The following is a 13,990-nucleotide window of genomic DNA, read 5'->3' as shown; positions in this document are numbered from 1 at the left end:
TCTTCTATCTCCTTATCTAGAGAATTTTATGAATCCTCAATACCTGTCTAGCTTAGTACCTTACTTGTGTAGACTGTTGAATTGAATCATCTTTATCTGTAGGCAGAGACCAGATTGTTTGTGATTTGTTTAATACATAAAGATCAGTCAGTCAATATATGTGTTATGTACTTACTGTGTGCCAGAGGCAGAAGATAGTTTCTGCCCTCAAGGAGCTCATATTCTATTTGGGAGATAACTTGTAAACCTCAGAGGGAAGGCACTGGAAATAAGAGATGTTGGGAAAGGCTTCCTAAAGAAGATAAGGGGGGGGGGGCGGGGGGGGGGAAGGGGGAGAGTGTTCTCTACACAGTTAGAGAATATACTAAGAGATGGAAATATCTTGTTTGTGAAACAAGCCAGGAGGAGAACTGATGTCACTGGATCTTTTCTACCTAAAGGTAGAAACCTTTAGTTACCCCTTCTAAATCCTTTTCTTTTAGGGCTCCTTTTTCACTGTTTTCACTTCACATTGAAGTTTTAGGCAAAGAAAACAGCTTTTTTTAAACAAAGGAGCTAGAAGAAATTTTTGGATGATCATGAAATCTGAGGTCCTAAGAAGTAGGGTAATTTTCTAAAGTCAGACAACTGGAATGTCCAGAATTTGAACTCAGATCTTCTGACTCTGAAGTTATTGCTCTTTCCACCATACCACATTGCTTTCAGCTTCAGGAAACTGGGCCATGAACGAGGACCAGTCTTTCCCAGACAAATACAAATTTCACAAATTCAGTTAACCTTGGTCCATTTAGATGGTCAGACTATTACTATTGCTGCTAAGACAGTCATCACTTCATTAACTTCTATTCAACAAATATCTATTAAGCACATGAGTGTAAAATAATGTGCTAGGTCCCATAGAGTTTGGATAAGATGTACTCTGTCCTCAAGGATTTTTTAAGGATCTCACATATAATATAAGGGGTTTCAGGGGTAGGAATGCAATTTCCCAGAAGTTTTTGACTGTAGAGTTATACTTTGAAGGAAGCATACATAAATAGCATAAATTTTATATACATACATAATTGCGATACTTTTAAGGCAAAGGGCAAAATCATTGTCACGGAAGTTCAGTCAAAGTGTTGTATTCTCAAAAATTATGCTACATCCTTCCTACTAACAAAAGGAATATGAATAGGCTTATTCTTAACATTTTATTTGTAGTAGCAGGGAATGCACAGCTGTTTTAAGAGAAATGGAGAGGGACAGTCAGATGGCACAGTGGATGGACCACTGGCCCTGAAGTCGGGAGACCTTTGAGTTCAAATCTGACCTCATACACATACAAGGGGAAGACTGCCTCAATTTTACCATATCCACAATCAAAGGACCTCATCTTCTAGGTATGGGCAATCTAAAGCTAGGTGGTGCAGTAGATAGAGGCCTGGAATCAGAGAACAGAGTTCATTGTGTCTGATCCTGAGCAAGTCACTATTTGCCTCAGTTTCCTCATCTGTAAAAGGAGCTGGAGAAGGAAATGGCAAACCCCAAAGAGACCCCAGTGTCTTTAATGTCATTTGGGGCTTTCTTGGGAAAGAGTCAGGAATGACTGAAGCAGCTGAACTTAGGACAGCCTCCATACTTAAGAGTTTTCTCTCATTGGTCCTTAGACCAGTCATAGAACTTTGAATTTGTCTGCATACCATCCTTGATGACATACTTAGCAGCTGCAGCTGGTATACTTCTCCTGGGCAGCTGCGGAGCTGAATCTGGCTTGGCTCCAACCACAGCTGCTTAAGCATTCAGCAGGGAGTGGTGAAGGCTGGAATGGGAGAGCCCATGAAGCCAGGGTTTCAGCTGGCTCCAGTCTGAGGTCTTTATTCTTGTAGTCAAACAGACTTCATTTCCATTAACTCTTTTGGCCAAGGAGGAAATGAATAAAATATTAAAACCTAACTTATTTTCCCCCCCTCCAATTTTCCTATTATTTTTGAGTATACACTATTGTCCCATTTCAAAGCTGTTTCCAAATCTTGTATTTTTCCTTTTTGTCTCCTCTCCACTCACACAATTGCTGTGTAAAGGCCCCAGCACCTCTTCTAACCTGGATTGCTGCAGTAGTCTTCTAATTGGTCTCCTTGGTCGCCTTTCAAGTTGTCTCCACTCCAAACCAGCTTTCACTTAGCTGCCAAAAGTGGATTTTCCTAATGTCATTCTCCCCTCCCCTACAGCAAACTCCAATTAATTTAAAAACTTAAGAATCCTTCACAACCTGGATTTGTCTTTCCTTTCCAGTTTGATACTTCCCTCAATACACTTTACAATCCATTGACATTGGCCTTTTTGCTTTTCTTTACAATAAAGCACTCCATTTTCCTAATGGCTGGTCTGGCCTTTCTGTGCCTGAAGTACTTTCCTTCTCACCTTTACTTCCTAGCTTACTTCAGCACTTGGCTCAAATGCTACCTTCGGCAGGAGGCCTTTTCCCACTAGTGCCATCCCCCTTCTATTTACAATAAACAGAGAGATGGGGGAAGACTGGGAAAGGCCTCTTGGAGAAGGTGGTATAGACACATACACATACACACACCCCTATATATAAATATAAGTCAATGTATCTACAACAATATCTATAAATATGTAGGGTTTTTTCCTACATAGTTTTCCCCATTGAAATATGAAAATGTGACCACCTCGAGAGCAGGGACTGTGTGTGTGTGTTTGCCTTTCTTTGTGTACTGAATGTTTAGCACAAATCCTGGCATAAAATAAGTGCTTCATGCTTGTTGACTAGCTGATCTATAGTTCTAAAAGGAAGGAGCAGTGGTCTCCAAGTCCTTGAAGGACATTGTTTGGGTACTAAGTAGAAAGAAAATTTGTTCTTCTCCTGATCTTTCTACAGACTCTATCAATTCTCTAGCTTTCTACAGACTCTATCAATTCTCATAACTGATCTTAGGATGGCAAAACTAATGAATCTTAGAGATCATCTTCGAATCTTGGGAGTCTTAGAGAAGACTCAGAATCATGCAGAAAGGTACCACAGACCCAGCCCATCAATTTAGACCATTTCCCTCCAAGTCCATAGCAACCAATTGTTTACATTGTTACAGTTAAATGAAAAGAAACCAAGGCTCTCTTGTTACTCTCTTGTTAGCTGAATTGCTATATCATTCAATTAAATTCATTAAGCATTTCTAGAATGTCTCTGCATTGGTGTCTGGTACTACGTAAGCTATGGTACCAGGCTGCTCCCAGTGGGCCTGTGGTCATTAAGTAAGGCAAAGCTGAGGATGAAGAAGAGCAATGAAAATTGCCTTATTATTAACTCACTTTAAAGTGTTCTTCAAGAAACCAACTAAATGTTCTCTGTGTACATGCATTGTACATATACGTATGTGTACACAGATCCCAAAGAAACAGGCAACATAATTGGTGTATTATCCAGCATTCTTTCAATCAGAACAATCTCTTTTAGGTTATTCCCTTAATTATATAATCAACAAATGTTATTTGAGCCACATGTTGGATACCCCATGTACCCAGCACTGTCCTAAGGCTTGTTAGCAGCATCCTGTGCTGTATCAGCATAAGGAGAATTGATGCTTGTGATGATTCTGAGGTCATGCAAATATTCAAAAGTGCCTCTTAAATTATCAAAGGTAATGTGTGGCCTAGTTCTTGTATATTTGAAATTCTTTGAAATTCAATGATCGAGGTAGGTCAGTGGTAAAGCTGGACTAGAAGGACTAAGGACTGGATTATTGCACTCTATATTCCACCACAGGTGGCCTTCATCAAGTGCTTCCTTTATTCCCTTGATTCCCTATCATTCCCTGGGCTGGGATGAAATGAGGAAGCCTACAGCTTGAGCTGCTGTTTACACCAAACAAACCTTTCTGATTCCACAACAAAACCTCTTCCCTTCCTTCCTCCAGTCAGGATATAGCTGCTGAGGGGGGTCAAACTAGCTCCACTGACTCTGCTGCTTAGTAATGAGAGTATAGCTGGACTCCAGGCTGTAATGAAAGGGATAGCTAGTATGAAGGCTTCTGAAATGCTGCTGTCAATTGAGAAAGATTTAAAAAAAAAAAAAAAAAAAAAAAAAAAGCTTTCTGGGATCAGGAAGAAAATTAAGTTGGACAGGATTTGAAGGAGTTGGAGACAAGAGAATGTTCCTCTGCCCTATCCATCCCTTCTAACATTCCAGGCATCTTGCTAGAGGCCCTAGGAACAGATGTAGCTGAGCCATCTCATTGACAGATGGTCACTAGTTGTTGCCAATTTGTAAGGCTTCATCTCGGAAATAGTGCTCAGCTCTGCCTGAGGCTGAATCCCTAGAGGTTAACTATGTCAGTCTCTTAAGATCCATTGGCTCCTGGAGCCGCCTTTGTTCACCCATACCCTGTCCCTTTGGGCTTCGGAGACAGAGTGCCCCTGCTTTGTACAATCAAATTAGGGTGCCTCTTAATTTACTAGGTCAGTACTATCAGATATTTATATCAGATATTTCTCCTCCAAGTCCTTCTGACCTGTTAAAACCTTAGGCATAATTAAATAGACATAATCATATTGAAATGAACCCTTTTTGAAATTCCCATCGAGATGTGAATGAACTAAAGTGAGAATCAGGCTGATATAGTGGAAAGAGCAACTGGCAACATGAGGAATTTATAGAAATACATAAAAACAAAAGCAATCATCTGATAGAAGTGATAAAAGGTTGTAGAGAGAGAAAGGATAAAAATGATTCAAATTGAGTTTTCAGAATAAATGCAAGCTATCAACAACCATAAATACCAGAAGCCACTAATTGCAAAAGAAATGCAAATTCAGGCAGCCCTGATGTTTCATCTCATATCTATTAGATGAACAAAGATGTAAAACAAAAATGATGAAGGTTGGAGGGTCTGTGGGAAGCACTGCTGGTGGATTAGCTCCAACCACATTGGGGAAAAAAATGGAATTATACTAGAAAAGTCACCAAACTGTTCACACTTTTTTGAACTGCACATCCCACTAGCAGACACATATCCTAAGAAAGTTAAATTCAGAAAGGTCCTTTATGAGGCTAAGCACTGAAAAGAGTCCTGGCTTGGAGTCAAGAGGTCCTAGCTTCTTATTCTATCTTTGATGCTCACTACTTGGCTGACTATGGGCAAATCACCTTCCTGGGTTAGTTTCCTTATCTGTAAAATCAAGGAGCTGCACTATATGAGGCCCCTTCCAAATTCTAGATCTACATTCCTATGTATATACCAAAAATATATACCAAAAATCTCCTCAGTAGCACTTTTTGCATGTAGGTACTACAAAATTTGATGTAGTAATTTCCTGCCATGCATGTATGGAATACATATGCCAGCATAAATCATTTTTCAGTTAGTTTTGCTGGATTGCTTTTTGTTTTGTCCCAGGACAGCTGTCTAGGGTGGAAAGGGATATATCTGGAAATATATGTGACCTTTTGATGCAGAGATTATTCTGTCAGGTATATACCCCAAAGAGATCATTTGATTAAGAATCAATGTTGCAGAATTACAATCAAGAGACTTAGGTTTTACTCAGTCTTCTTTTTATGTCATTCAACACATGAGAGTATTGATCACCTTTTCCTGCTGAATACTCTTTTCTTGATATTGCTCTCATTTGGTTCTCCCTGTCCATCTGAACCTTCTCAGTCTTCTTTCATATCATATCTATTGAGAATCCTTTTAGGAGCTCTCTCCTTGGCCTTCTGTTTTCCCTTGATCCTGCCTCACTTGATCTCATTAGCTCCATTGTCTTCTTTTTGCAAATAATTTTTACATTCAGTTACCAAATGATTTTTCTAAAGACCTGATATAGGTCTGATTTTAACAGCCCCATCATCTACTCAATAAATTCTAATGGCTTTTTATTACTTCCAGGAACAGACTTCTTACACTTTATTCCCTTCTATGCATTTTATCATCTGATTACACAGGTTTACTTGCTCTTTCTCACATGATACTGTTTCCCAACTTTGCCTCTGCTAGAAATACTTTTCCCCATTTAGATTCTTTAGATTCCCAAACTTCCTACAAAACTGCGCTCACATCCTACCTTTTTCAAGAGACATTTCTCAGTCCCTCTTTTACTTCCTCTCTCTCATCCCAAACATACTCTAAAGCAGAGATACTGGCTTCCTTGTCTTTTCTCACACAAAATACTGTATTTCCTCCAAACATTCATTGACTGTCTCTCAAGCTTAGAATGCTCTCCCTCATGTCTCTTCCATCATAATGTGAATTTTAGGTATGGAATGTTCATGCTTTTCTTAGAGTACCCAGCACATAATAAGTACTTAATATTTGTTGATTTCCCTTCTTTGGGCCTCAATTTCCTCATCTGCAAAATAAAGAGAACTGGACTAGATGATTTTGAAGGTCCATTCTACCATCATCTATGTTCTATAAAAGAGCTTGGTTTGAATGTTACTAACAATCCATATTTCGGAGACTGGTTTGTTATTGGAGAGTGTCCAGTGGTAGAAACCTGGGTGGTAGAGGAGACCTAGAACAGAAGTTAACTTGGGATCCATGAACTTTTATTTTAGTATTTAATAGCTGTTTCAATAAATTGAATTCCTATGTATTTTAATGGATCTAAAAACATTCTTAGAAGATTTCACCTGATTGCCAAAGGGGTCTATGACATATACAAAAAAATGTTAAAAACCTTCTTGCCTAAAGGAGCCATGTTCATGAACCACTTATCTATGAGCCTGGAATCAGACCTTTTTGGAAAGGAGACAGAAAAAGTCATGCTGCTACCTAGGACACCTAAAGCTAGTTCATCCTTGGAGCATAAAAAGCTCTACCTACTAGTTCTTTTCCTCAAACCTTCAAACATGCCTAAATCTATCTCATCCTTAAATAACTTACTCTTAACCCCTATTATCCTTTATCTCCTCCTTTCTTAGCCAAATTGCTTGGAAAAGGATGTCTATATTTGCCTTCCCCTTTCTTCTCAGATCTTAACCTTTTGCAGACTGACTTCCAACATCATCCAACTGGAAAGAGCTCTCTCTAAAGTTATCAATTTGTGAATTTCCAAATGCAGTGTTCTTTTCTCAATTCTTATCACTCTTGGTTCATCTACTGCATTTGATACTACTGACCAGCCTCTCCTGGATTTCTGGCATTATTCTAGAGCACTCCTCCCCACCACATACAAACGGTTGACAAATCTTGCTATTTCTACTGCCACAATATCTGTGGAATCCAACCCTTTCTCTCCACTTACACAGCTGTTGATTTGGTTCAGGCCCTCATCACTTCTTACAAAGATCATTGTAGCAGCCTGATAGTTTTGGACTCCTTACCTCAAATATTTTCTATTCCAGTCCATTCTTCAGTTGGTGCTCAAAGTAATTTTCCTAAAGCACATCTGACCATGTCATCCTCTTTTTCAATAAACTATCGCGATTCCCTATTGTCTCTAGAATCAAATGTAAATTCCATTGTCTGGCACAGAAAGACCTTTCCAATATGGCTTCAGACCTTCTTTCTAGACTTATTGTACATTACTTCCCTTTCTGCATCCTAAGTAATACTGCAGCCTAGCCAAAAACTTCCTTCTGTACATCTCCCCTATGACTTCCCATCTCTGCACTGGCTGTTAAACACATGCCTACAATCACTTCTTCCTTATAGCCACCCCATAGTGTCCCTTGCTTCCTTCATTTGTTTATATTTCTCTTTATATCTGTTTATATTCACTTTATATTTATGCTGTGCATTTTACATGTTATTGTGTTTTCCGTTAGAATGTAAGCTCTTTGAAAGTAGGTATTTTATCCTTTGCTTTTGTATTTCCTGCATTTAGCACAGTGTCAGTATTTAATAAATGTTTGCTGACTGATGGCTTAGAAATTATTTACTCCAACTCCTTCATTTTAGAGAGAGGCCTAGGGAAGTGAAATGACTTGTCCAAAGTCACAAGCCTGTCGGTGACAAAGGTGGCTGAAAAGATGGACATGGCTGCCCTGCCAGCCTTCAGGGTCCTCATTCCCCTGGAAAGTTGGGATGGATCTTGGATCCTCTGTCTGCAGTCCTTTCTACTGCCAGGTGACCCTACTGGTCTAGAGCAACAATGACAGCTCTGGTTTCTCACTGCACAGCACCTAGGCTAATGCTGTAAGTTTGGATTGTGCCTTCCCTTGGTCCCTGTGAGTCTGCGAGGAGAGGAAATGGGAAGGCAAGTCTTTGGATAGAATAGCTCCCCTCCTACCCGGCTCCTCCTTTCCTAACACTAGAATGTATGTCAACTATTTACCGTGGCTGACCGTTGCTCCGTAGCATGGGCGGCAAATCGAGCTACATGGTTGATGATGGGGGAAAAGTTGGTGGGTCCATAGAAGCGGATGTGGGGGAGGCACGCTGAATATGCTTGGGCAATACCATCCACACCTGAAAAACAGAGAGCCTCGTTATGGAAGACACGAGCACCTCAGGATCACTGGGGTCGCTGTGGCTTGAAAGAACACACGCTATGCAGAGTTAACTGAGTGAAATAAGGTCTTCCTAGGATTTTTTCTCTGTAATTTGTGTGTTTGTATCCAAACCTAATTTTATCAATGAAGGGAACTTCTACTGTAAAAACTGCCCCTCCTGGTATAGGTTAGCAATTCAATTACAGAGATGCATGGAGCACAGCAAAGTTAAGTAGTTTACTCACAGCCATGCAGCTAACTGGGTCAGAAGCAAGATTTACACTCAGTATTTTTGACTCAAGACTGCTCTTTTCTCCTATGGCGAAAAACTGTAAGAAGGTATAGGACAGGAACTTGAGAAAGAGAGAAAAGAGAGAGAGAGAGAGAGAGTGAGTGTGTGTGTGATCATCTCTATGCTGCTTAGCACAGTGCCTTAACAGAGATGCTTGTGGACTGAATGGATGAATATGCTGTGCTACTGATTAACTTCCAGGTTATGAAAATAAAAACTAAGAGGAATAGTCATATCAGGACATCATCATTACAAGTTCTCCCACTGAGCCCCAAGATTGCTCTGCTTTCTTATAGAAACCTGGGAAGACTAGTATAAACATGGAGTGAAGTGAGCAGAGCCAGAGGAACAATTTAGACAGTTGTACTTTACAATGTAACATCATAAAGACAATTTTGAAAGATTTATTAACTCTGCTTGATGGAATGGTCATCATGACTCCAGAGTACCGCAGGCCACCTACTTGCTGACAAGGGAAATGGAATGAAGGGGGATGGAAAGAGATATGAGTTTCTGGACATGGTAAATGTGTGGATTTATTTTGCTTGACTATGCTTATTTGCAACAAAGTTCAATGTTTTTCTATCTTTGATTGTGGAGGAGAGAAGAGAAGAAGGGAGTTCGAAGTAATATTCCCTCCTGAAAAAGAAGAAAAAGAGTCACTGAAACATCTTCCAAAGATGCACTGAATAGAAGGAAGTTTAAAAGGAAACATAAGCAAGTAGAACAACTCTTGAAAGGAACATTTTGAATTTATCATAAACTTTTATTTTTTAAAAAAACAAGCTATATGTAATAGATTCACTGGTTTACATGTGATCTTTTTTGTTTTACTTTATATATGGAAATAGTCTCTTTTATGGTATTAAATTCAGAATTAAAAAATAAAAGTGATCCCAACTTTTGCAAGAGAATGCCAGTCAAGTTGGTCACAGCCCCCTACATTTATTTCCCCAAGCATTTATTCTCTCCTGGTAAGTGGCTACTTACTGAGCTGCTTTTCAGGCTGTCAAAATACATTCTGTATTGCCTCCCACCTGTCGCTGCTCCTTCCGATTCATCCTACATACCATAGCTAAAACCATCTTCCTTTACATTTAAATTACTAAGTGCACTTCACGGCACTGCTGACACCCAATGTAAAGCACAACTTGCTTACTTAATGGATACATCTGTTTAAATGTACATCTTGAAACTTCTGTATCAGTGCAGCCTTGGGATCAGATTGGAAGATTTCTGATTTGTACTAACTATAGGTCCTAATAAAGAAAGGCTTTAGACATAGGAGGTTATCAATAATCTGGATAGTTCAAGAGAAAAAACATTGAATGTAGAGCCAGAAGCCATGGACTGAGTCTTGCATCTGACATTTACTTGCTATTACGTGATCTTAGGTAAAATCTCTGCTTTTCAGTCTCCCACCTCCAAATTGAAATCTGCTAATCTTTATGGTGCACAGCTCTGTGAGCTTCCTTAGTCCCTTCTCCTATTTTAAAGACAAGATTAGATCAAGCAAACTGATACCTTGTGCCCCAGGAAAATTAACTCAAAATCAGAAGTTTGAGTTCTGGCAGCAGACTGTTTATAATTGAGAAACACAAAAGGTTTCAATGCTAGATCATTTCCCCCAAAATACGTTGGGAAGCATTTCTATTTCTATTATGATTGCAGACAATAGAGTCAGAATGGCCTCAATCTGTAGTCTCTGGGGAAGATAGGCAGTTGCATTATGTGCCAAACCAACCCCCCTAACGACACACACTGTGGGAAAATGATAGAGAGGTATTGGCAATTTGGGAAAAATACACATACACATAAGGTTATGTAACTGGCTGGATACTTAGCAGTGATTTTGTTCAGCTTAAACAGCAAGGGAGTCATTGGTGTGGGTGTGCTATTTAAGCACACTTGAACAGTCTGACAGGTCTTCTACCCGCCTTGCAGATAAGTAACACCCTTCCTTACTATGGGAACTAAGCCCAACCCGAGGAACACTTGACTTGTCTGAGTTAGAAGGGTTTTAATTTCTTAGGCAGAAAGAGGAAGCATGGTCTAGCAAAATGAACACTCGATTTGTATCTTGGATTTAAATTCTGGCTCTATGACTTACTATTTGTGAGAGCTTGAGTAAGACATACTCTCATCCCTCCCTCTTTCCCAAAGATTACAAGAGTATAAATTTAAAATTACAAAAGGAACTTAGAATCCTTTGACTTTAACCCTTATTTTACAGATGAGGAAAATGAGGCACAGAGGTAATTATAATTCAGCATTTTAAGGCTTGCAAAACACTTTACAGATATATCTCATTTGATCCTCATAAATTCTTAGGAGGAAATTGAGGCAGACAGCATTTAAGTGACTTGACACCAGGGTCATTGTGTCCAAGTCCAGTATTCTCTCTACTGGATCATCTAGCTACCTTAAATAATAACAGTAATAATAATTGACATGTAAATAATACTCTATTTCATTCATATATCTAATTTGCCCAGTGACACATAGCTAGTGTTATTTGAATTCAAGTCTTCCAGACTCCAAAAGTCCAGTGCTTCTACTTCAGGATATTGCCTTTCCCACCCCTCTCCCAAAGCAAGACCCTGACATTTTCCCACCTATATATCCTAAGAAATGATATGTTCCCACTTTATTATTCTCTCTAGGCCATTGTTCATGATTAATTGTTCTATGAGAGAATACAGTTCTGGTTATGAGAAAGTCAAACCCACTATTATATATCCCTTCAGCTTGAAAGCCACCATCATCTGATGTTCCAGGGTTCAATCTCCTGCATGACCTTCCTGTCCCTCCATATTCTTTCTTGCCTTTTCCTCTCTTGGTCTCTGAAGTCTATCTCTGGAATTCCTTCAGAGAAGAGATGCCAGGGATACCTGTGCTAAGTGTCTAGAATGAGACCCATTAATACATTTTAAGAATCAGAAAAATCAAAGTAGAAAAGAGTTTAAGGATAATCTAGAAATAGAGACATAAATGGAGAACTCAACAGGATCTTAAGAATCATCTAGGTCAACCATTTTTAATAGATGAGAGACCTGAAAGCCAGAAGAGAAAGTGACTTTCTTGGTATTAAGTCCAGTATTTATAACTAAGTCTTATAATTTCAAAGCCCTTTTATACTATTTGTGCTGCCTTCTCAGTTCTTACAGAGAAAATGAGACCTAGTGAGGAGAAGGGCAGCTTTACCTTGTAGGGAGAACACTGCCACAGAAATTGGTAGGACTGGCTTCTATTCCTACCTTTTGCACCAAGTTGCCCTGTTACATATCTGGACTTCTGTTTCCTCATCTGCAAAATAGGGAGAAATACTACCTGCCACACACTATCTCACTGGTGTTTTGTGAACATTAAGATAAGTTAAACTTTACCATATGCAGGTAAAATACAGTTTTCTTAGTGGTACTTAGCTTCTATGGTCCACGTAGAAAGGATTTTTTCGCTGTACCTTAATCTTTTTCACAGAGACCAACTATATCAGCATCTTCTGATACAAAAGGCAGGGACTCTCACTTTTATATTTGTGTGCCACGTGCCTAGTGGTACACAATGAATGTTAAAAAAAAAAAAATGCCTCATTAGTTGGCCTCTCTTAGTAAGCACTTGAGAAATACTTATTGAACTCAAACATTCATTGAGTACTAACTGCCATCTACTCAGTACTGCATTTGGTGCTAAAATGAGCTGGAAAATAGGATTATTTTTGCTATTTCCCCGACCCCTGGTCCAGTTTTCCTTTTTCTTAGGGACTCCAGGGATTTGGGAACTTTGGATAGCTTAGAATTGGTGGCGTTGAACAGAGGAAATAGGGACAAAATGATGAAAGATCCTGAGAGGTAGGTGGAGACAGGAACAGAATATTTCTAGTTGGCACTAATCTCTCCAGCTGCCTGTCTGTGCTCATCAAGTCGTCACCCCCTAGTGACAGGAGACACCCAGGGAGTGTTCAGAGCTCTCAAAAGCCCAGACACAATTGTCATTTCTGCCTGAATCATGCCAGGCAAAGCTGCTGTTTGTGATTTTAGAAAACAATGGAAGAAGGAAGGATCGGTACTATCTGTGCACATAGTAGGAGCACCCAGAATGGAGCATCATGGTAATGATGTGAGAAACGTTGAGCTGGGAATGAAGGAATCTGGGTTCTGTTCCTGACTATACTTATTATGCAACCCTGACCAAATCATTATTATTTTGTATTACTCAGTCTCATCATCTATGAAATGAGATTCAAGAACAGAATGTCCAAGATGTTAATGCAGAATAGAATATGGTGGAGTAGAAAGAGGGGTGTCAAAGCAGCATGTGGTAGAAAGAACCCTAGCCCTGGGGTCAAGATACACATGAATTTAAGTCATCATTCACTAGCCTTTAGACAACAAGCAAAGAACAAACTCCTTAAGCTTTAGTTTTTTCATCTGTAAAATGGGATTATTACCTGTAGAATCTACTTCAAAAGGGTGTCCATGGTGATCCAGAGGGATAACACATGAGTCAAATGTCCTGTAACCCTTAAAAGGCTATTTCAATGTCAGCTGCTGTCTGCCTAAAGTCTCACCCAGATTAAGTAGGCTGTAATCTCCCTGAGGACAGAAGTTGTGTCTTATCTGGATTATTTAGCATGACATCTCAGCACACAACAGGCACTTAATGTGCATGAGACACAGGCAGATAAGAGACATAAAGAGGAAGAGAATCCAACAAGAAAGGAGAAAAGGAAGGACCCAGAAAAACTCTCTCCCCCAATAGAATATTAAGAAACTGGACTTGTATTCATTTGATCCGGTCGCCAGGACTTACCTGAACAGAAGGGATTGGTGGGATTGAAGTTGATAGCAAATTCATGAGAAACCTGAAACCCAGGGGAAAAAAATGCTATTAATGTAGCCCCTCCCCTTTCTACTTTCCACTGCCTATCCTCTAGCCACATGAGATGGCGATCCAGCAAGTACATGGAGATTTGCTCTCTAAGAAGAGGTGACTAGTAGTCCATGGGAAGGGAATAACTAAAATTTAACACTCAACTTGTTAACACTTAGTTAACAAATAACTAAATTTAACAAAATTTAACCTTCAATGGTATCTCCCTATTAAATACCATGGTAACGTGTTCTAAAAGTATCTTAGCCCCCCAGAGGTTTGTTATGATTCAAATCCAAGCCATTTCTTTTGGAGCAGAGGGGTCTATGTAGTTGAAAGCCCAGTCCTTCTCAGGGGTCATGGTCATTATGAGCAATGTTAATGAAAAGGAT

At 39.5% G+C, this 13,990-nt stretch overlaps 1 protein-coding gene across 1 annotated transcript in view; it reads right to left on the bottom strand.

The window, feature by feature from the left end:
- The window catches only part of CPNE2 (copine 2), an 84,164-nt gene that overhangs the window by 4,958 nt on the left and 65,216 nt on the right, over window positions 1-13,990 (bottom strand). The window contains exons 13-14 of the mRNA XM_012553830.3: window positions 13,539-13,590; window positions 8,278-8,411 (exon numbers count right to left, since the gene is read on the bottom strand). Coding sequence (XP_012409284.1) covers window positions 8,278-8,411; window positions 13,539-13,590 — 186 coding nt within the window. The remainder of the gene's footprint in view (window positions 1-8,277; window positions 8,412-13,538; window positions 13,591-13,990) is intronic.

Source organism: Sarcophilus harrisii, chromosome 2 (genome assembly GCF_902635505.1).
Source record: "Sarcophilus harrisii chromosome 2, mSarHar1.11, whole genome shotgun sequence".
NCBI lineage: Eukaryota > Metazoa > Chordata > Mammalia > Dasyuromorphia > Dasyuridae > Sarcophilus > Sarcophilus harrisii.
This window is presented reverse-complemented; position numbering and strand designations above follow the sequence as displayed.